The sequence below is a fragment of the Mytilus edulis genome, chromosome 6, assembly GCF_963676685.1.
Source record: "Mytilus edulis chromosome 6, xbMytEdul2.2, whole genome shotgun sequence".
Taxonomy (NCBI): Eukaryota; Metazoa; Mollusca; class Bivalvia; order Mytilida; family Mytilidae; genus Mytilus; species Mytilus edulis.
This window is the reverse complement of record NC_092349.1, coordinates 70215118-70236911: the sequence shown is the minus strand read 5'-3', so window position 1 is coordinate 70236911 and position 21794 is coordinate 70215118. Positions and strand designations below refer to the sequence as shown.

General features: G+C 32.4%; 2 protein-coding genes across 2 annotated transcripts; both read right to left on the bottom strand.

Moving 5' to 3' along the window:
• Window positions 1–400: 400 nt before the first annotated feature.
• Window positions 401–10483, bottom strand: LOC139528269 (uncharacterized). The gene is made up of 9 exons (XM_071324170.1): window positions 10036–10483; window positions 7718–7936; window positions 6810–7039; window positions 5702–5864; window positions 5068–5172; window positions 4627–4747; window positions 2811–2938; window positions 2046–2277; window positions 401–637 (listed from the first exon to the last, which is right to left on the bottom strand). Exons 1-9 carry the CDS (start codon window positions 10406–10408, stop codon window positions 436–438), a joined length of 1773 nt encoding a protein of 590 aa, XP_071180271.1. The 5' UTR covers window positions 10409–10483; the 3' UTR covers window positions 401–435.
• Window positions 10484–12695: 2212 nt separating this feature from the next.
• Window positions 12696–20554, bottom strand: LOC139528290 (uncharacterized). The gene is made up of 7 exons (XM_071324203.1): window positions 20505–20554; window positions 19655–19817; window positions 19169–19273; window positions 17453–17573; window positions 16779–16906; window positions 14541–14796; window positions 12696–12940 (listed from the first exon to the last, which is right to left on the bottom strand). Exons 4-7 carry the CDS (start codon window positions 17521–17523, stop codon window positions 12739–12741), a joined length of 657 nt encoding a protein of 218 aa, XP_071180304.1. The 5' UTR covers window positions 17524–17573; window positions 19169–19273; window positions 19655–19817; window positions 20505–20554; the 3' UTR covers window positions 12696–12738.
• Window positions 20555–21794: the final 1240 nt, after the last annotated feature.

Sequence of the window (21794 nt, the reverse complement as noted above, 5' to 3'; positions counted from 1 at the left end):
ACTAGTACAGCATGTACGGTGAAACATAAATGACTATTTCTGTAAACTAGATAAATAAGTAATGTGTAGTTATGGTAGCTCATATTGTTTCATAACTTTCATGATATAAAACATAAAAGCGTATGGTTTTGAGAAACGCGTTTCTTCTATGTTTTGTAGCCGACTATGTGGAATGGGCTTTGCTCATTGTTAAAGACCGTACGGTGACCGACCTATAGTTGTTAATTTCTATGTCATTTATTCTCTCGTGAATAGTTGTCACATTGGCCGTCATACCACATCTTCTTTTTTATATTGTGATTTAGTCCTTGATAGTTTTAAAAGTTAAAACAAACCCCTCTTAATCTATATTCAAATATGAATAATTCAAAGTTCTATCGATGACAATAAATATGCAGAAGACATTAGAAATTTTATTTAAATATACATTCCATTTCATCCAACTGTGACGGACGAACCAACACTAGTACATGAAGCTGGAAATCCTGACTGACCAGAACAAACCTGTGTCCTGTCCTTGCTACTCTCGTCTACGTGAAGATGGCGGACGTATTCGTCATGTGATGACAGCATCCAACTGGCGCCTTTAAGTTCCAAATGGTTATTACTTACGAAGTTGCTGATCTTAAAGCCACATCTAAAAAAAAGATTATATATTACAAATGAGTCAAGCATTGAAAGTTACTGTTTTTAAAGCCAAATCTACAAAAAAGCTTATATATTACAAATGAGTCTAGCATTGAAAGTTACTGATCTTAAAGCCACATCTACAAATAAGGTTATATATTAAAAATGAATCTGGAATTGATGCGCACATATCTTATTGTCATTTTTGTATGCTTTTGATTTATTTGATTTACGTATGTTCTCTTTTTTTTTTTTTTAAACTTTATTCATGTTAAATTTTGTGTTGGACCCTAACAAAATTATATTTTAATAACGGTAAACACACATGCATATTAATAAATATGAATCAAAATATTGTTAAATGAACACATTGGCAGTATTTTTCTTTATTTTCAAAATATTATTAAACATTAATTAGAACTCTACTTTTACATTTTTGTCTTTTCGTACATTTAATCATATTTCACTAGCATTTCCCCTAATGCTACGTTTAACCAGGTTTGTTGTTTGACGTCTTCCTGTCAATCAAGTACTCATTAGAAGATTCAGTTTCAATAGAAACGGCCTGCACTCGTCCTTAAATGCTATTTTTGGCCTAACTTTATTTTTTTTTTATCTATTTCATCAAAGTCGTTTTATTATCGAATTTTTACAAGACTAAAAATTGTTAAGTGTACATTATACAACTGAATAAATTGTAATTGAATGTTTTATCATCAGAGTATTCACCGATGCCTGGTTCAGTGAGGTTTGTCTCTCCGTCATTGTCGCATCCATTTTACTCGCATGTGTTTTGTTTACAATTTGAAATATCAATTTTTCTTTCATGTTTACGAGTTTTCGGTATTTTACTCATTACCTTTGCTCATTTCTTTTTAAAGTAAGTAAACCGTGATATGAGGATGTTTGCTACTTAAGTGTTTGAATTTTTGTCAGGTATTCGGAATACTCTGGTTTAATCCATGTATTATCATTTAAATTTTCACCCACTAAGCCCTAATTTTCTTGTCATATTTTTTTCAATTATAGCTTAAAAAGCTATTTTTGAAAATCTTTTAAAATTCTTTTCTTTTTTTCATAGCATTTGAAAGAAACAGTTGTCGATATTATTTGTATGAAAATGTATCTAGAGAATCAATTCCCAACGTGCAAATCTCCAATCATTTTGGTTTATTTCTCATAAAATAAGTACTCGAGCCCGTAAGTTGTTTTCTCCAATTTCAATTCTGTTATTCATATAACACTAATTTATAACAGTCTTGTTATTTTTAAATCGATTAGCAATCATACTTACTTTTAGAAAGGTTTACGATTTCACTATATCTAATCAAAATTATTAGATAGGTCTATCACAGAAAACAAATCAACTATTCGATTTCAAAGACAGGTATTGTCAGTCTTTTGCCATAGTTTCTTACCTAGAACAAGATGTTGTATAATTGCCAATTACAGAAGGATTAATTTTGGCGGTCTGTTTATAAAGGAGGAAGTAATATGTGTGGACACCACTAGGTGGCGCTGGACCTTTATATTCTCGTACAGAAACACCATCGTTGACGTTTCCTTTGGGAATATTCAGTACTAGCCAGTGAAGATATGGAGAGGATCCTGCATCAGGATCTACCATCATTAGGGTATACAGTTCATTGTCTGTAACGATTAAATAATTCATTCCATAAAATAGATAAAATAATTGATATGAAATGAATACATGTACGTATACATGAATATGATGATATCTGTCCTTGTCCGCTAGATTGTAGAGGTTTCTTCCAAACACGATTCATTGGTCGTGCTAGGAGAAAGTCATTTGAATTTGCGATCGATTTATAAAAAAAAATATGCTGGATTTGACGAAAGACAGTTATAATTGATGTTGTTCTAACCACTTAAGCTCTAAGGAGGTATAAGTATTCATTTGTATAAGTCTTTAAGCATTCAGGTACTTATAATAGATCGTTTGATAACATGTTTGGGATTTCAACGTTCCTGACAAAGTTGAATCAAGAAAACTATTTTCATAGCAGTAACCATTTGAAAACCTGCTTTGATTATGGATTAAATACTTGCCACTGGACTATATAAGTATATTGAATTCATCCTGAGTATGCCAATTCTTACCTATTATTGGACTAAGCGTTGGTTAGGGCTTGAAAAACTAACGCATTTAATGAAATGGTTACCTGCAAACTGGATGGCTTCAGGGTACCAATCTCGTTTAGAAAGAGAGACAGAAGGGATTGCTGACGATCGGACATGTGCTGTTTTTACAGTGCTGTTTCCAATAGGATTGATAGAAAACGACTTCTCACTGGAATCATATAGGCATAAACATGTACAAATTCATTAAAATGATAGACGGTTTAAATCATTAGGTAATATATATAAAGTGATGGTGGTTGTGCACGATATCAAATAATAAAATAGCATTGATAGAGCTATCATCAAGTTAAACGGTCTTCCTAAACATGCATGAGCTATTTTTATTGGCACGTTAAACAGTAAAAACGTTAATCAATCAATTTATTTATCCATTTGGTGTGTAAATATCATACAGGATGACCTACGGGAAACAAGAAAGAACATGATATTTTAAAAATTCTATTCATAAAAAAACACAATTACTGCCAAAAATGTATGCAAGAGAAAATTTCAGGTACTTTTCTTGACTGTTTTTTTGTGGATTTGTTTTACAAATATTAATGCTAGTGATGCGGAACAGCTTTAAATAATACGAGTATACTAGTATCACTTTATAAAAGTACTAGACTAAGTATATGCAAAATCCAATAGCCCATTTGCCAATTACCGATTTGATTCTGTTATTACACACTTTTAAAACAAGTTACTTCCCTTTGTCAATATAAGACTAGTTCTAAATTTGACACATTCGTCTCAACTCGGCCGATTCCGTACCCAGAAGGAGAGTAGCGGATTCTACCGAGGATTGCCGAATGCCTTTGACAATGCAAAGCATGATAAATTTTAAGTGATGTATAGGCAGTTTAAATTTGAAAACTTTTAAGAGTACTCACATTACGCACAGGTAAAATAGCTCTTTCTGTTAGCTCTCCATTGTAAATAAATTCATGTTCCTAATGGGGGGAACAACTAAACTAGAGGCTCTCAAGAGCCTAGGTATGATATCGCTCACCTGACTCTTCTTTGGGTTTTTGAAATCATATAAAACAAGATAAAAATTTGGCTACAAAGTAACAACTCTTGACCGGCACCTCCTAAGGAAAGGAACATTCATGCTATGTTTGGTTTCATTCAATTAAGTGGTTCTCTAGAAGAAGACTTTTGTATACATTTCCCATAGTGTCCTATGATAAAACAAGTTCTCCTGGCGGCCATCTTGGATGATGGATCGGCTACAAAGTAGCAACACATGGTAAGCACCTCATAAGGAGCATTCATGCTATGTTTGGTTTCATTCCATTCAGTGGTTCCTTTTTAAAGAAGTCATGTGTATGCATTTCCCGTAGGGTCCTCTGTTACACTAATTCCCCCCACTGGCGGCCGTATTAGATGTTTGATCGGCAACAAAGTAACAACACTTTGTCAACATCTCATAAGGAACATTCATACTATGTTTGGTTTCATTCCATTCAGTGGTTCTCTTAAAAAAGCCATTTGTATGCATTTCCTATAGGGTCCTATGTTAAATTAAGTCCCCCGCTGGCGGTCATCTTGGATGACGGATAGGCTACAAAGTAACAACACTTGGTCAGCACCTCATAAGGAACTTTCATGCCATGTTTGGTTTTATTCTATTTAGTGGTTCTCTAAAAGAAGTTCAAAGCGTAAAAAGTTAACGACGACAACGGACGACGACGGACGACGGACGCCAAGTGATGAGAAAAGCTCACTTGGCCCTTCAGGCCAGGTGAGCTAAAAAGGGATATCTAATTATAGGGTCAATTACGGGAATAGATAATTAGGTAAAGTGATTACAGGAATAGATTTTCAGGGTAAAGGGATGAAAGTAAAACTTACTTGTAAACATAGGTCTTACAACATGAAATAAAGCTAATACTGGATGGTGTGTATGTAACATCTACAGACATATCCAGTATGGTATTGGAAGGAATGAAAGATGCTGGGTGGTGATGTAAAGCTGAAAATTACGAAACGAAAAATAGAAAAAAATACATTCGAAGTTATAAAAAAATCTAATTGTAATTTTTACGATCGTGCTATAAAAACCGCGACATCTTTAGATATTGAAAAAATCTAAATGTGACTTTTACGATCGTGCTATAAAAACCGTGACATCTTTAAATATTGATGATATTTAATTATTTGAAGATAAAACTTATTCATTTTCTTTTCTAGTTTTGTACTGGAAAGTAAACCTTTAATACAACAGCAAATATACTGATACATTACAAATACTTTTAGATATCATTCATTTTTAAAGCCATCAGCTAAACATACCTTCGGACACAAGAGAAGGACAATTGTTTACCACACTCCGGCTTCCTAGGTACGTTATAGAGTACGGATCTTGTTTGATTCTGACCCAAGATATTGCTTTGGGACCTAAATAAAAATAAATATATATATAATTTTACTTTTATAATGTGTGGTCGGTAAAATATACATGTACGTCAGTTAACGCATATTTTACGGGTTTTCTTGTCGTAGAACGCACCTCGGGGTGTTCTACGACGAGAAAAACTTGAAAATATCATAATCTATAACACAAATTTATATGTTATATCAATAAACTATAATTAAAAGTCATTATCCATCCTCAATGTTACATTTTACTTCCACGAAAGTATGATGGTATATGCATTTATGAAAGCACAACATTTGAAAAAAAAGATGTTTCAGCATTTCTGTTTCCTTCTACAGACAAACAAATATGGTCAGGCGTACACTAACATTTTCTACAGACAAAAAAATATGGTCAGGCATACACTGACATTTTCTACAGACAAACAAATATGGTCAGGCGTACACTAACATTTTCATGTAACGCAATAGGGGGTAACGTTAACAGGTGATCTAATGGCGTTGGAGTTCTAATTATAAAAAAAAATGTTCATGAAAAAGAGTGACCTACCTCTAAAATGAGAATTAGCGTGCAATGCGGCTACAGTATTGCTAGTAAGATTTTGAATCAAACTGCCGGTAGCTGATATGCGTCCTGTTTGTTCATATAATAGGAAAACATATGGATTGTCGACCTCTGTTGGGTTCATTGGTGTTCGATAATCAACTACCGCCTGAAAATTAGAGGTAAAACAAAAATAGACCTTATTATTATTCTATAAAAGAATCCAAATTGTACAAAAGAAAAGTTTTTAAAAAAACATAAGAGAAAAATGACACCGAATACATTTTCAATCAATATTCCAAATAAATTGATTCAAAGCATATAGTGTAATGCTTGGTCAAAATCCATCAATTCTGAACCAAAATACCGAGTTGCCTATAATGTATTACCGAGTTCTAGACCGATTCATACAAATATTTAGGACGGTTGGTTAATTTTCAACAAAAATATTGTAAACAATATATCATAAAGCATTACCAATTTATTTAAAGCACCAAATACGCAATACGAAAAATCATTCATCTTCAGTTATTATCAGCCCAAAATATTTGGTAATCAAAGATTTTGTTTTAAATTTGGTGAATGTCATATCATAGATATACTATCATTACGTCTGCTAGTTGGCTATGGTGATATGATCTCGAGTTTCGTTCAAGGATTTACACATTATGGAGAAAGACTACTACTTCGATTTTAATCTATCAATAGCAAGATATTTCCCTTTTTTCTAAGCAAACTTTTCTTGGCGATATTTATATAAATCTAAACCACCCGTCCTTAATTTTCTTTAATTTGTAACAGACACCCATACAAAGGAGTTAAGGGATGTTTTTAGCCTTAGAATTTTATAATTTTCACTAAGTTTAAGTCTCTCGCGTCATGATAAAAAAAAACACTGTTTATATATTTAAATCTCGAAAGGTTCGCATGCCAAATATCTTATCTTATCAAAATTTTCATTACCTTTAAAAAATATACTGTCTTTCATGCTATAAAGTATGAATCTATGTGTACGTACATGTATAGTAGTAACTCCAATTTCATGATTTTTTTCTCAAGTTTTTAAATACGAATGAAAAGAACTATGTATATAAAAGTGCTGCAATTTTCTTACCTCATGTCGAGCAAAGTCATTGCCGCGTATGTTGATAAACACGGCATAAGCGTTTCCGCCCATTCCAGCATCGACAAGGACCAGTGTATAATACTGAGATGGGTTAGCTGTCCACGTGATAGTTGGGGTATTTCTAACTTCCCATGGATGATGTACTGCAGGAGATAACGGATCAACCTGGAAGCTACCACCGGGCATCGAATAAGAGTTAAAACATGATGTTATGTGCTCTAAAACAATATATGGAGCTATGCTTGAATCACATCAATACAATCATATTACATATTCACTGAGATTAGTTGATACATGTAAGTAAATCAATATTTTGATGATAAAGTCATTATTCGAAAATGGATGATCAGGTTTTTTCTTGTAAGACAATTTGGAAGCACGAATATTATAAAGTGTTTTTTTGCATTTACTCTCACTGAGCTCATGATGGAGTATTAAAGGGTATCATAAGTTGTGTTACATTTAAACCATCCTCAAGTAAAGTTGATCTTTAAAAAAAATGCTTTGCTATTAAGGTCCAATTTTGTCAATAAGTCTCTACGCATGTAGACATCTCTGCCTTTCCGAGGTTCAAGCCATCCTGGTATATATGAATAAAAACGCGCCCTTGACGCCGAAATTTATCAAGTATTTAAATTGTTAACTTTTGAAGAATTGTCTCATTGGCACTGATACGACATCTTCTTATTCATATTATTTCATTTGTATTAGGTTATTAATTTTCAATTATTTTGTTCATAGTTAAAATGCTTGTTTATTGCAGTAATGGTGGTACTGCCATAAATGTTGTTATTTAACTAACTTAATTTAAGCACTCAAAAGGCATGACTTCAGTATGTTAATTCATTAAAAAGGTAGTATATAGTTAATGTTTGTGTTTTTATAATGAATATTACCTGCACTATATGTATAGTTGATCTGCATTAATCGGTCTACCTGTGAGGTGTCCAAATTTCCATTGAATCTGGCCACAATACTGTCCATGTGACCTTTATGTATGTTTCTCTTACATGCAATGGTTGCATGAGGTGCATTGCACAGTTTATTAACTCCAGTTCCAAACCAAAATTCGGTATTATCCTTGGATTTAGTCTTTATGGAGTCAATTGTACTTTCTAATAAATACATGCAATTCTTTTAGTTATGTATTGTTCATGTTTAAAGTTCATAGTAAAATATGTACTATGTAGTATTTTGTACTGAAAAAACAAACGATTTACAATGTTTAAGATAAACTAAGTATAAATATGAAAGATCACTGCTAGAAGTCTAGTAGTAGCGTACACACTTGTAAAGCAAAACATACATATTGTATAGTGGTTGAATCGACCTGGCTGTGAATCAACACGTGCTTATTCTCGGCGGGGAATCGAACAAATTGCAGCCCTGACCAGGAACGTTACAACACGACCACTTAGGCGATGCTTATCATTACAGCAGATTTCAGTCAGTATGTAGCTAATGGTAATATCTCTGGTTAGCTTAATTGTTAGCTGAACCGTGAAGTCATTGTTAGGTAAGGTATACTACCCTCCTTTTAAAGTAGCTTAGTCCTACAGAGAGATAGATTTTTTATCTGTTGGGCTAGTCTACTATTAAAGGAGGGAAGTTTACCTGACCTAACAATGACTTCACGGTTCAGCTAACAAGCAAGCTAACCAAAGATATTATCATTAGCTACATACTGACTGAAAAGATTATTCGACGAAGATTTTAACATCGGAAAACTACTGCTCATTTGATTTTGTTGTGTGTTCTTATATCAAATATCGTACCATTAGTTACAGCAGGTGTACTAATATAAGTTCCATCTGAATTTGAGTTAGTTATTTCCTCAAACGTGATACCAAAAATGGCAAAACGACGAAAACGGATAAGCCGAAGAAAGACACACAATGTCATGGTCAAGAAAAAAGACAGAAACAGACCGTTTCAAAACAAACTAAATGTTAAGAGAACATTGTAAATTCTACTTTCTACGGAATTAATTATTTTCTTTAAAGCATTTATGCCTTAAGGGGGCATCTCTTTAAATCACTCGTACGTTTGTAAAAGTCACGTTTTCATCAATGTATTCTAAGCTTTTACATGAAACAGATTGGAAATAATCTATGTAAACTAAAAGCTTAGACTATATTTATGAAAATCATTGACACAAACATACTGATGATTTTAAGAGTTATTTCCCTTACCCTAAAACTACCTCATTAAACGAAGAATCAAACCAGCATGAAGACAAACATTTACAGGGAAATTATTGGCTGTATTTTCAAAACAAAATCTAAATGATTGATATTTAAACTGCCTCAGATGAATATTTTAAATGATATTTAGAAAAAATCTGGAGAATAATTGAGTCGAATTCATAACACAGTTGTAGTATCTGTGGTAACAATTAGCATTCATCTTTCCCCAAAAATTATGTTTTTCAGTATTTTTAATCAAAAGGTACAGTATAACACGACGTCATATATTGCATTCACGTGATATTTTCAAAGATAAAAATCATAAACACTGACATATCACCTTGTTTAGTTATCTTATTCTGTGTGAAAATGTACATCTGTTTTATTGTTACACAACATAACATTTATTTGTAATATGCTTACAGGAAAAAATCCGCGAATTCATACACAAAACATGTAATGGCATATAAACTTTCGAAATGTTTTGGTGGAGTTTGTATTGCTCAGTCTTTAGTTTGTTTCTATATAGGATTTTGTAAACTGTTATTCTTTTCGTTGTTTTTCAATTTTGCCATGGTGTTGTCAGTTTTTTTTTTTTTTTTTGGTTAAAAGTTTGAATATCCCTTTGATATTTTACGCTTCACGTTTTCAGCAATTTGAAGTTCAACTTTTTAAATGGCTTTCATTAAAATCTGTTATCATGTTTAGGACACAAAGTATAAAAATAATTAAGAGTGTTTACTAACATTTTAGTTTTGCTCATCCAATTTTCCGAAATTTAACAAATGTGCCCCTTTTAAGATAAAAAAAAAACAAACCCCATATAAATTTCGTCGATATTGATTACCTTTAATGATAAGAAAACTTTAAGCAATCAGAAAAAATCAAATTGAGATCTTTTTACTTCTTATAATCCAGCATCATATGAGCTGTACGCTCTTTTTATAGTAATAGTTTTATATTTCTACGGGAGGAAGAATTAAATATTTTGTTCACGCAAACATATCTTGAATTCCTCTAATACTTACGTTCAAATTTAGAACAGTTTAAAGAAAATGACCAAGATTGTCCTAAGGAAGACATTAACTGGTGACATCCTTCGTAAGCCTCCTGGCACATCTCCCAGCTCGGCAGAACAGGTTTTCCTTGGTAGCATTCCGGTATGTAAACTCTACACAGAAATTCTCTGATATTTGGACTACACTTTTGGTCAATTAAAGCTCTAATATTTTGTAATCCTACTATTGCTCCACCTTGAAACAAATGACCGGCTAAATTTGGGAATATTGTTAAATTATATCCTACCCCCGTTTGACATAATGGCGAGCGAATTTGTTCGCAACATTTAGAAACTACTATAAATGCGGAAATAACTATTAACAGTCTCATCTTTTGATCCATATACTAATCAACAACGACAGAGATCAGATCTGATAAACTTTTAAGGCGTGTTTGCCCTTCTTATCTATTTCAGACATTTGAAATGTCGAATTCAACAAGGAAGATACAGATAAAACATTCCATAGAGGTTTGTTATCTAGTGACGCAATGAAGATTGAAACAAATAAGGTATCTATTCAGGTCAACACTCTGTCCTGAAAGATTAGTAGTTCATGGTTATAGAATTCTGCGAAAAACTAAAGATGTTTGCCTGCAAGAAGGAATACATTTGCTGTATTTGGTCAAATTATTCGGAATATTTGGGTCAATGCTCTACAACCTCAAACTCGATGTAACGGGCGAACGTCACAAATGAGTGTTTTATTAACGAAATATGCGTCTGGTTAAAAAGCACTAAGGGATAAGGCTTTTTACTACCACTAACAATGTATTAAATAAAACTGGAAATCAACCTCAAGTTTAAAAAATCTGCATTACTCTGTATCGTTTTACTTGCATGGACTAAGTCTGCTTGAAAAAAGAATACTTTCAAATGTCTATGTAAAGTTAGTTTAGTCCATGCATGCATGGTCAAAGTCTGTTGTGTTAGTCAATGCAAGTATGTATTAAGTTAACGTTAGTTGCTTTAGACCATGCCTGCCTGGAATAAGCTTAGTTCTCAAGTATTCATGTTTTCATAAAATGAAAAAGTTCAGTCATACTATCATGTATTTGGATTTTTTTTAGTAAGGTAAGTTATTATGCACAATATGTATTTAAAACATTAATTATAGGTTGAATATGAAACATTCGGATTTGTTGGGTCCTCAATGCCGAACTTCGAACTGATTTGACCTTAAATGTTTTATGAGAGCGTCACTGATGAGTTGTTTGTAGACAAAATGCGCGTCTGGCGTACAAATTAGAAGACTGGTATCTTTGGAGAACAGTTTCAAACTCCGAGACTAATTTAAATATACAAACCAAGTGCTAGGTCAGGTGTAAAACGTGTAACTAATGAATTGTCTGTTCATACTGTTACTCATTTTTGGAAAGCAGCAAACCGGATCTGTTAATCATGTTAACATAGACTTATAGATGTAGAGTTCTTAAGTGTATTATATGACAACACGTGTAACTAAACAAAGTAAACCAAACCCCATTCCTATAAAACTAACCCTAAACACCAAGCAGAATGCAAGAAATAAGTAACTACTTATTCGACAATAAAGGCAACAGTATTATATCGGTGTTCAAAAGTCATAAATCGATTGAGTGAAAACAAATCCGGGTTACAAACCAAAACCGAGGGAAACATATCAACTATAAGAGGAAAACAAAGACGCAACAGAAAAACCGAAGTGCAACAAAAACAAACACAAACACAAATAGGAACGATTTTTTTGTCATATTCCTGACTCGATGCAGGACATTTAAAAAACAAGGTGGTTGAACCTGGTTAAATGGTATGCGAAACCTCCTTCTTTATGACATTGTTGAAAATATCAATACGGACGCAACTAAAATCTGTAACTAGTAAAGTATGGCATGCGCATTTTTTAAATCCTTGCTTTTGTGCTTAACATAAAGATAAAAAAAGATAAAAGAGGAAATCGTTCATCGTAAAGATTGAATGCTGGCAAACGTTACTATTTGAAAGTAACCGAACTAGTATTTTGAATTGCGTCCTTATTGGAGTAAAAACGGTCAACACAGACTGTTTTTTAACTGTAAACTATTTGACAAAAGGGTGTCTAGCGGACAGGTTTGATTGGTCTCGGGCCAATTTTATGAAAAATCACGAAAAAATATCCTTCATAACTTATTGTTGGTTATTTTACAAATACATATCCGTCTACTTACATTTTAGATAGTGACATGGTCAAATAATGCTATTAGTAAGACCACTATACGGTTTGGATTCGCTTTATGTAATCAAATACTTATGTTATAATTAAGACCAGTATGTACATGGATTCGCTTTTATCAAAGGACATTTACAATTCCGGGATATTCAGATTCAGATTGTGTTTTCTGTATATAGACTGTTTATAAGAGTTTAAAAAAACAAAAGTCCAATCATGAGTATACGGCATTTATATGTGAAAAACATTATTCTCTATATCTTCAAAGCATGTCCGTTTTCTTTCAATTGAGCGTCACTTGTTAACTAATGTTTATATGATCAGTATTCTTACGACATATATCTGAATCATTTGAGGACATTGTTTTTATCTGATAGTAGTTTAAAAGGAATCAACACCAAGGGCAAGACTTAAGTCTTTAAAATTATTTTAATGCAATAAAACAACGAATACAAGATGATTTATTAAAACAAAAACACACTACAACTATCCAATTATATGAGGTATAGATACGCCAGAACACGACTGTGGATATTGTGGTTCTTTGGCACATTCTGCTGCTTCATCCTTGCCGCTTTCATCCACTCTCTGATGGCGAACATACTCATCATATTCTGCTCGAAACCAAGTAGCGCCTGTCAGCTTTAATCCATGATCCGTTGTAAAACCGTTTATATCAAACAAACACCTAGAAATTAAAAATGTCATGTGACTTTAAATGACATGTAAGGAACAGTTATGTGAAACATAGAAACTAGATACAACTATTAATGTTTTCGGCAAAAACATACTAGATGGGGTTATTTATTGTTGATAATCTGTCTTCTCTCTTATCCAAGAAGTACCTTTACCTTACGGTAGATTATAGGGCTCTTACTCACAAACTTTACATAAAAGTCCAATTAACTCACAAACTGAATAAAGTTTGTGAGTAAGAGCCCCGGTTTACACATCAATTACCTCTAGAAAAAATGTGTTTAATCCTTATAATTCTGATGCCAAATAGTCTCGATTTTCATCATCATTTTTTGTGTAAAGGCTACTATAATCACCATCATATGCACAAGTGACAAGTCGTAACTAGGGAGTTGACTTCCATATTGACTTTATAAAATCCATTAGCGTTCGATAAATGCAACGGAATCTAAAATAAAATATCACCTACCTCCAAAACTGCATTTTAATGTGATATTATCCGAATTTGAAGCGTACGCGTAACGAAATAATCTTTTCCTAAGAAGTTTTCATTAGTATGATGTCGTGTTTTGCCATGACGTAAATTCGCCAAATCCTTCATGAAATTTCGCGGAATTTATTTAAATTTTATTTTTGTACATTTTCGAAGCTTTATTGCATTTATTTTACTTCTTTTTTTGTGATACAACCATTAGAATAGAAACAACTGTAATGCATTTGTTTTTTAATCTCAATGTGCTGAAAATCCAAGTATCCCTGCAAGAATGTGTATCGCGCATGAATAGATTACGAAAGTAGTTTCGAAAACATGGTTTATCGAAGTGTAAACCAAGAGGAAAATTCTAATTGACCAATCCAATTCAAGTATTTATTGATATGCAAATCATATAAGAATTATACCCTTATAAATTGACGCTTAGTTTTGATCCCTTAATTACATAAAACGACTCATAACTGTATTAATGTGAAATTGAACAGATTAATATACATGTATACATAAAGATATAACCTCTTTTATTGATATTCAAAAAAAAATATTATTGTTTTACATGGACTGTATGAAATTGTCGTACTGCAAATAGTAAGCCCAGAACTGTATCCAAGTGCAAACTTGAAACAATATTCAGGCAAGTTACCTATTAAGTAATCAATACAACATTGAAGACCTATTGGTGACCCTCTGTTGTTGTCTGTTCTATGGTCGGGTTGTTGACTCTTTGACACATTCCCACTTCCATTCTCAATTTTATTAACAATTACAACACCAGTTGTCATGCCCTAAAAAAGGCAACAGTAGTATACCGCTGTTCAAAACTCATAAATCCATGGACAAAAAACAAAGTCGGGGTTACAAACCAAAACCGAGGGAAATGCATTAAATATAAGAGGAGAAAAACGACACAACATCAAAATGCAACACACACAGAAACGGACCAAGCACCAGACAAAATCCCACGAGAACAACAAACATAACATCAAAACCAAACACATGAATTTTGGATAGACAAGTACCGTGACACTGTCTAATATTGAAATTACCTATTATTGTTACATCGAGTGAAACTTCTATTCAACAAAGGTGATTGCCTTACCTGGTACATGATGTAGTGTAATTACTGATTACAGATGGACTTATTCGAGAACTTTGTAGATATAATAGAAAATAGTAAGTATGAACACCGCTTGATGGCTGTGGGCCTCTGTATTCTCTTACAGTAACACCATCATTTACATTCCCTCTTGGGATATTAATAACCATCCAATGAATCAAAGGATGTGAATTACTGGCGACCTTATAAAAGATCGGTACATCAGGATCTACCATAATTAATGAATATAACTCGTCATCTATAATTGAAAATAAAAATATGATTATATCATTGATATTGTCATAATTATAAAGTACAAAACTTTTGAAATACTTTTCTACCTCAGAAATAAATTACCTTAGCTGTATTTGGCAAAACATTTAGGAATTTATGGTTCTATGCTCTTCAACTTCGTACTTAATTTGGACTTTTTAATTTTTTGATTCCACAGCCACTGATGAGTCTTTTGTATACGAAACGCGTGTCTAGCGCAAATACATAATTTCAATCCTGGTATATATGATAAATTTATTCATACTCTGTCAATTACGATATTTTTATTTGTCCGCTTCAGTTAAATTTGAATGATACTGGACCATGTGTACAACTAGCTATATAGTGGAGTAGGATCTACTTTAACTTTCTGAGCACCTGAAATACACTCCAACCTTAGTTTTAGTGGGATGATTTTGATCAATTCTCAGTTTTCTATGTAGTGTTTAGTGCGCTTGTTTCTCTGATTGACTTTGAAAAAAAATGTATCCTGTGATGTCTTTCGGCATCGTGCATTTTCTATTAGCTATTAGTTAAGTCAATGAAGGGTCACGTTTCCCCATTGGTAATGGAGATTTGTGATTTCTTCAATTAAAAACAAAACACTCACATGTTTCACCTAAAAATATTCTTTTTTGTCAAATTTGAATTTGATTTAAATATGAAGCACACTTAAAGCTTTAAAACGTTTGATGATAACAGCATTCTTCAGAATTCCTTACGCAATATCATCAAGACCATAAATTTTAAGCGAAGCTTGCCAAATGAAAACAAAACAATTATTATTTTCCCATGATAGAAATTGGTTTAATAACGCGTAAGAATTGATAAAGCATGACATGAATTTTCGTTACTTAAATCAAACAATGATAATATGATCGCAAAAGTGTAAAAAGTAAAATAACAAAAATACTGATCCCCGGGGGGAAATTCCAAACGGAAAGTCCCTAATCAAATGGCAAAATCAAATGATAAAACACATTAAGCAGATGGACAACAAATGTCATTTTCCTGACTTGGTACAGGCATTTTCAAATATGGAAAATGGTGGATTAAACATTGTTTTATAGCGCTAAACCTCAAACTTGTACGACAGTCGCATAATTTTTATATTGAAACTAATTTGGTTGATACAGTTGTGATAATCTGAAATGAGCTGTTTATGGTATTGTTAATCCAAAAACATAGAATGATTAGAACTCTCAGCTCGGGGCAAGATTTTAAGGAAACATAATTAGTATACATAATTTACTTCATTATTTCATTTTTGTTCTTCTATTGAAAAGAGACCTATATCTGAATGTGCAATTTCCGTCGTGCAAGGCTTTGTCATACTTTAAACGAAATGCTAACTCAAAAATTGTGCAATGCAAAACAATGTGAATGTAATCAAAGCATATTTGATAGTACGAGTAACAAGTTTAGACTAAATAATTTTAAATTGAAACACTCCACATTATTTTCAGAGACAACAAGAGAAATTGAAAGAATCGTCGGTTACAGACATATTGAATTTTACAATATTAAGACTTTTTTTCAATCTAAAGTTAGTACAAACGCCATAGTTGATACGATGTGTTTGATGATCAAAGGTCAAACTTCGTCAGGAATCTTCACATACAAGCCTTATAGTACCAAAGGTCAAACTTCGTCAGGAATCTTCACATACAAGCCTTATAGTACCAAAGGTCAAACTTCGTCAGGAATCTTCACATACAAGCCTTATAGTACCAAAGGACAAACTTTGATTCGTCGTATTATAAAAACGTAAATATATGACTACGATGGAAGGTTTTCATATTGACACTCAAACCACATCTTCTTATATCTATATGTATGGTACTATAGATAAGGCCTTCAAACATCAACTTAAACTATCGGTTAACCGGTTAATCGGTCGAGCGATTATCCGAGTAACCGGTTAGGTAAAAGTGTACGTTTGACAACACTACTTTATACTGTATTTACCTGAGAACTTGTTGGCTCGAAAATAAGGATCCTGTTTTGTTAAGGTGACAGAAGGCATTATTGATGATCTGACATGAGCTGTTTTTACTGTCATATTTCCAATTGGATTTAATTCCACTGAGGTTTCTCTAAACAGAATTAAAAAAAAAGATACGAAACACCATTAATCAGGTTGTAGGTTTTCTCATTTATATTGTTTCACATTTATTACATAGATGCATTTTATAACTTATTTACCATACGATACGAGTCTACTCATTGTTGAAGGCTTTGTTATAACATATAATTGAGTATAGCTATGTTTAATTGTATGGTGCCGGATAGTTGTATCATTGCATGGCAATCATATCACATCCCTCTATATTATAGATATAGGTATACCAGCTAATATGAATATTTTCAAAAGCTTTTAATGTTTGAACTTGGCAAATATCATATCAAAGTAAAATCAACTAACAGTTGCTTGCAATAAAAGGGGTATGATAGTGATACGGATATCATAATGTCTCGCCTTGAATGTTACAAATGCTGAATTGTCACTAAGGCAAGGTATATGAACCTTTTGTTCAAATAAATATATATAACTGTGAGAGTCGACTGTAAGAACCGAAACAGCTGACCACAAAGAACCTAAAGATTAGTTAAGATAAGAAACAAACAAATATTCGACCTACCGATACGCATACGTCTTACAGCATGATGTAAAAGTAATAGCAGACGGCGAATACGTCATATCGACCGACATGTTTAGATTAAAATGATGAGGTAGAAACGGTCTATCTTGATGCTGAAGAGCTGAAAATTAAACGAACATAAACTCACATGCATATAATAGACTTTTATCCTTCAAGTTCGAACTTTAGGTTTTGGTTATTTTTCTTTTCCTTCATTTTGTTCTTTACTTTTTATGAATTGTGTAGGTTTTTTTGTACAATATTTCAAATTCTGTAACCTTCATTCCGACCCTCATTAGCGGAAGTAGTTTAAACTAATTGGTGCTGAATTTGTTATAAATTAAGATCTTTTTATATTTTTATCCATGAAAGAGAAATTTGAAACAAAGCGGTTGGGAAGATTGCAAAACAAAGTATAACAATTTCCAATAAAAAGTAAAATCACAAAACTACTGAAATCCAAGGAAAATTCAATCGTAAAGTCCCTAATCAAATGACAAAATCAAATGATAAAACACATAAAACGAATGGACAACAACTGTCATATTCCTGACTTGGTAGAGGCATTTTCAAATGTAGAAAATGGTGGATTGAACCTGGTTCTATAACGCTAAACCTCTCACAGTCGCGTCAAATTTCGTATATTTACAACGATGCATAAACAAAACAGATATGATAAATAAAAGTCAAAATATGGGTACAACAGTCATCACTGTGTTACAATCTCAAAACAAAAATTCATTTACAAAAAACAAAAAAAAGCATCTAACAAATTAAAAAAACACATGCATTGTTTCGCGTGTCTGACGGAAGAAAATGTACACGTCACATAGAAAGAAATTTTGTCGTTCAATGTTTAATCAAAACAATTCAAATTTCACATTGGGAATGTTGGTGTACAGGGTTAAAAATCAAAAGTTATGTTAGAATTAATTTCAGAAATAGACAGAGATTTAAAATTGCACAGACGTTCTTTAGAATTTTTAAGAATCCACATATGGTTAATACCTTTACGTGAGTAAAATAATTTTGTCGTTTGTCGTTCAAAATATTATCAAATTCATAATAGAACAATAACATAATGATATATATAATAGAACAATAACACAATCACGGGATCTTTTCAAGTCACGTTATAAGAACCAAAGAAAACCACAAAGTCGCATATACAAAACAGAAAAAATGTAAGATAATACAAACACATTGACGGGATGTATAAGTACCGAGCCACGTCAAAAGGATATCACAGAAAACAAACCAAACAGTAAAAGTAATATTAATAATAGAACAATGTATTATTTGTGAAGTTGATGTTCTTTGACATAGTTACCCCTGGTTCATCAACTTTATGCTCAGACACTGGTGACTTTTACAAAGTTTGAGTAGGAGCTGCAAGCTCTTGAATATCGAATAAGTTGGGAAATGTACATCCCATATGCAGATGAAGTTGGTATATGTAACTAAGGTGGGGGGAAATTATAATTTTAAAATTACAACCGTCTCGTTTGTCATAGATTCTGGTACTCAAATGACTATGTATGTCAAATTCGTGATAAAAGTCTAAAAATAAGGCGGAGGAAGTCGTGTCTGTTGTTTCTTTAATTTCATAAATTTGTATTATTTCGTGTCATCATGATACCAGACAATTTATATATGACTTAAACGTCACGTAAAATCTGGCACTTAAAAGGTATATCGAACAGGATCTTTACTCACCTTCTGAGACCAATAGGGGACAGTTGTTTACTTGGTGTTCTTTTTCTAACCTTCCAATAGAAAATGGATCTGCCGAAACTCGTACCCATGAAATAGATTTCAAATCTGTAAAGGATAATTTGGACTGTGATTATATCATGTGTATATGTTAAACATGGTGAAGTTTTGATATAAACTGGGAGAGCGACAACTCGGGCGACCATCTAAGACCTGATATGTTCGGTATAGATAATTAACTGCTTTAGTGAAATTACAAATTTGTAGGTAGAAATTGATTTACTCGCAAAAAATTTCATTTGAAAGCACATAACTCAAAAACAAATTCAGAAAATGATTTAACTTTATTAATGATAAATTTACTTTTCAATAGATCATGAATAGTGACAAGACAATAATAAAAAACAGATCGATGTATTGCCGTTAATTGTCTTTACAATTTCTGAATTGCCTACACCTATTAATCCAAGAGTTGTAGATAATACGTACCATAGAAATTAGATTCATTGTGTAAAGTTTCTAGCGGATTCTTATTCAGGCTTTGTCGGAGTGGGTCTGTTAATTGTAGATGGCCATGTTGTTTATAAAGCAGGTAAACATAAGGATTGGCAACATCTGTAGGGTTGCCAGGTCCTCTGTATTGGTGTACTTCCTAAATTATATAATTAAAAACAGGTCAATTCTTGAAAAGTAACAACATTTGTGTGCAGCTAAGAAACTGGGAAAGGGCGAGGTTTTTTCGAGTTGCGTGTTGAATACAAAATAATTGACATTTTTTTTAACTGTGATATAATATTGCTTTATTCAGCACCTACAATGAGTAACAGTACGTTTACTGTTTTTACAAAAACAAACTTTTAAGAAAGAGTTTACCTAATAAACGACTTTAGAAGGTCATGCATATTATGAAATTCATTGTTAATAATACCAAAAAGTGACAATAATCTTAAAACAATCGTCCCAAAAGATGATCTTACTTTGTTTATTCAACGAAAGTTATAAACACAGGCCGTTTACAAGAATCGTTGCTGAACACATGCATTGTTTTCCCCGAATAGAAGAACTGATATGCGTAAATTTTGTACTTGTACATGTCTTTTTAAGTTTCAACCTCTCGCCAGAGAAATCGGAACTATTGTACGGAAATGTTTGATCTCAAAGTCTATGTGAGTTTGTGTGGGTTATTCATTATTTCTGTCAATATTATTCCTTCAATAATACAATGCAATTACAAAATAGGAAATGAAAATCTACCTTCCTTGCATCAATTTTTCCGACCAAAAAAAAACAAAAACAAAAACGAAGAACCATGATAAAAATACAAATAAAACCAACTTACATCGGCGTTTGTGATGTTGCTACCAGGAATATTAACATACAAGGCATGTAAATCCGATATCGTACAACACTAATGTAAAATAATCTGATGGGGCGGCTGTCCATTTCATCGCTGGTAAATTACGCAATTGCCATCCATGGTTTACAGTCGGCGACAGTGGGTCAACTTCTAAACTACCTCCCGGAAGCGAAAAGTCATTTTTGCAAGCGTTCACAGTGCCTATTTTCACATTATACAAAAAATTGCTCACATTAAAGATTTATATATATATATTATGGCATTGTTAAAACTTCAAGTATACTCTTTTTAATGATATTTTTATTCGTATTTTCTTAAAACAATTAACATCAAAGGGTATAAAGTTATCTTTCATTATTTAGATTTTTATTACCCATTAGTCTTCATTTACCAAAACATTTAAGTCTGCCGTTCACGAAATATTTTCATAGATTATTTAATGTTGAATTGGCTCTCGATTTAACAATTTAACACAAGATATATTAAGATCAGAATCCATTGAAATATATCTTGTGTTAAATCTCACAAAAGACCAATTATGTTGGTACAAAAAACGGTAGGTTTTTACACTTAATTGCATACAGGACATTTATATGGAGTATATATTTGTGCTTACCATTTCCATACGTGTATTGTATTTTCATTAATCTGTCAACACCCGAAATGTCTATGGTTCCTCCAAATCTGGAGATAATACTATCAGTCTGACTCGGAAATCTGTTCATCTTACAGGCGAAAGTAGGTCCTTCTTTGCTACATAATGCTTTCACATCTGTCCCAAACCAAAAGGCAGACTTGTCGTTAGCTATCTCCTTTATTCTATCTATTGTGCCAGCTTAAAAACAATTTCGTTTAGAGATAAACAACCTATTAAAAACAGGGATTTATCGTTCATATCTGAAAACATACAACAGTTTCGGAAATTGTGAAAGGATAATTCTATCTGTAATCTACAAATTTAATCAAAATTTGGCAATTTGAAGACTAATTTTTCCGTTTCATCTAGTTTGAGTATTTGTCCTGTTCTCAAAATTTATAAGATCCTCATATTTAGAACTTTCACTTTAAAACATCTAAACTTATACTTGAAAAACTGATTTCCCCAAAGCACATTTTGCCGATTTATTTTTCCAAATAATAATTTCATTTTTGGAAGAATTAAAAAATGAGTATGTGAAATATTTTTAACGTAAGAAATACAGAAATGAAGAAAAATAAAATTATATTTTTTTTTATGTTTTTTTTCTTTCTTATTGTGTGTATTTACTGTTC

Coding starts and splice junctions, on each gene's coding strand:
- LOC139528290 (XM_071324203.1), bottom strand. CDS start 17,523: ATGTCGGTCGATATGACGTATTCGCCGTCTGCTATTACTTTTACATCA. Junction 14,797..16,778: donor TCGAGCCAACAAGTTCTCAG/GTAAATACAGTA, acceptor TTTCAATTATAG/ATGACGAGTTATATTCATTA. Junction 12,941..14,540: donor TACACTACATCATGTACCAG/GTAAGGCAATCA, acceptor TTTAATTTCTAG/GTGTTTGTTTGATATAAACG.
- LOC139528269 (XM_071324170.1), bottom strand. CDS start 10,408: ATGGATCAAAAGATGAGACTGTTAATAGTTATTTCCGCATTTATAGTA. Junction 2,939..4,626: donor TGTAAGACCTATGTTTACAA/GTAAGTTTTACT, acceptor ATATGATTCCAG/TGAGAAGTCGTTTTCTATCA. Junction 2,278..2,810: donor TGAAGCCATCCAGTTTGCAG/GTAACCATTTCA, acceptor TAATCGTTACAG/ACAATGAACTGTATACCCTA.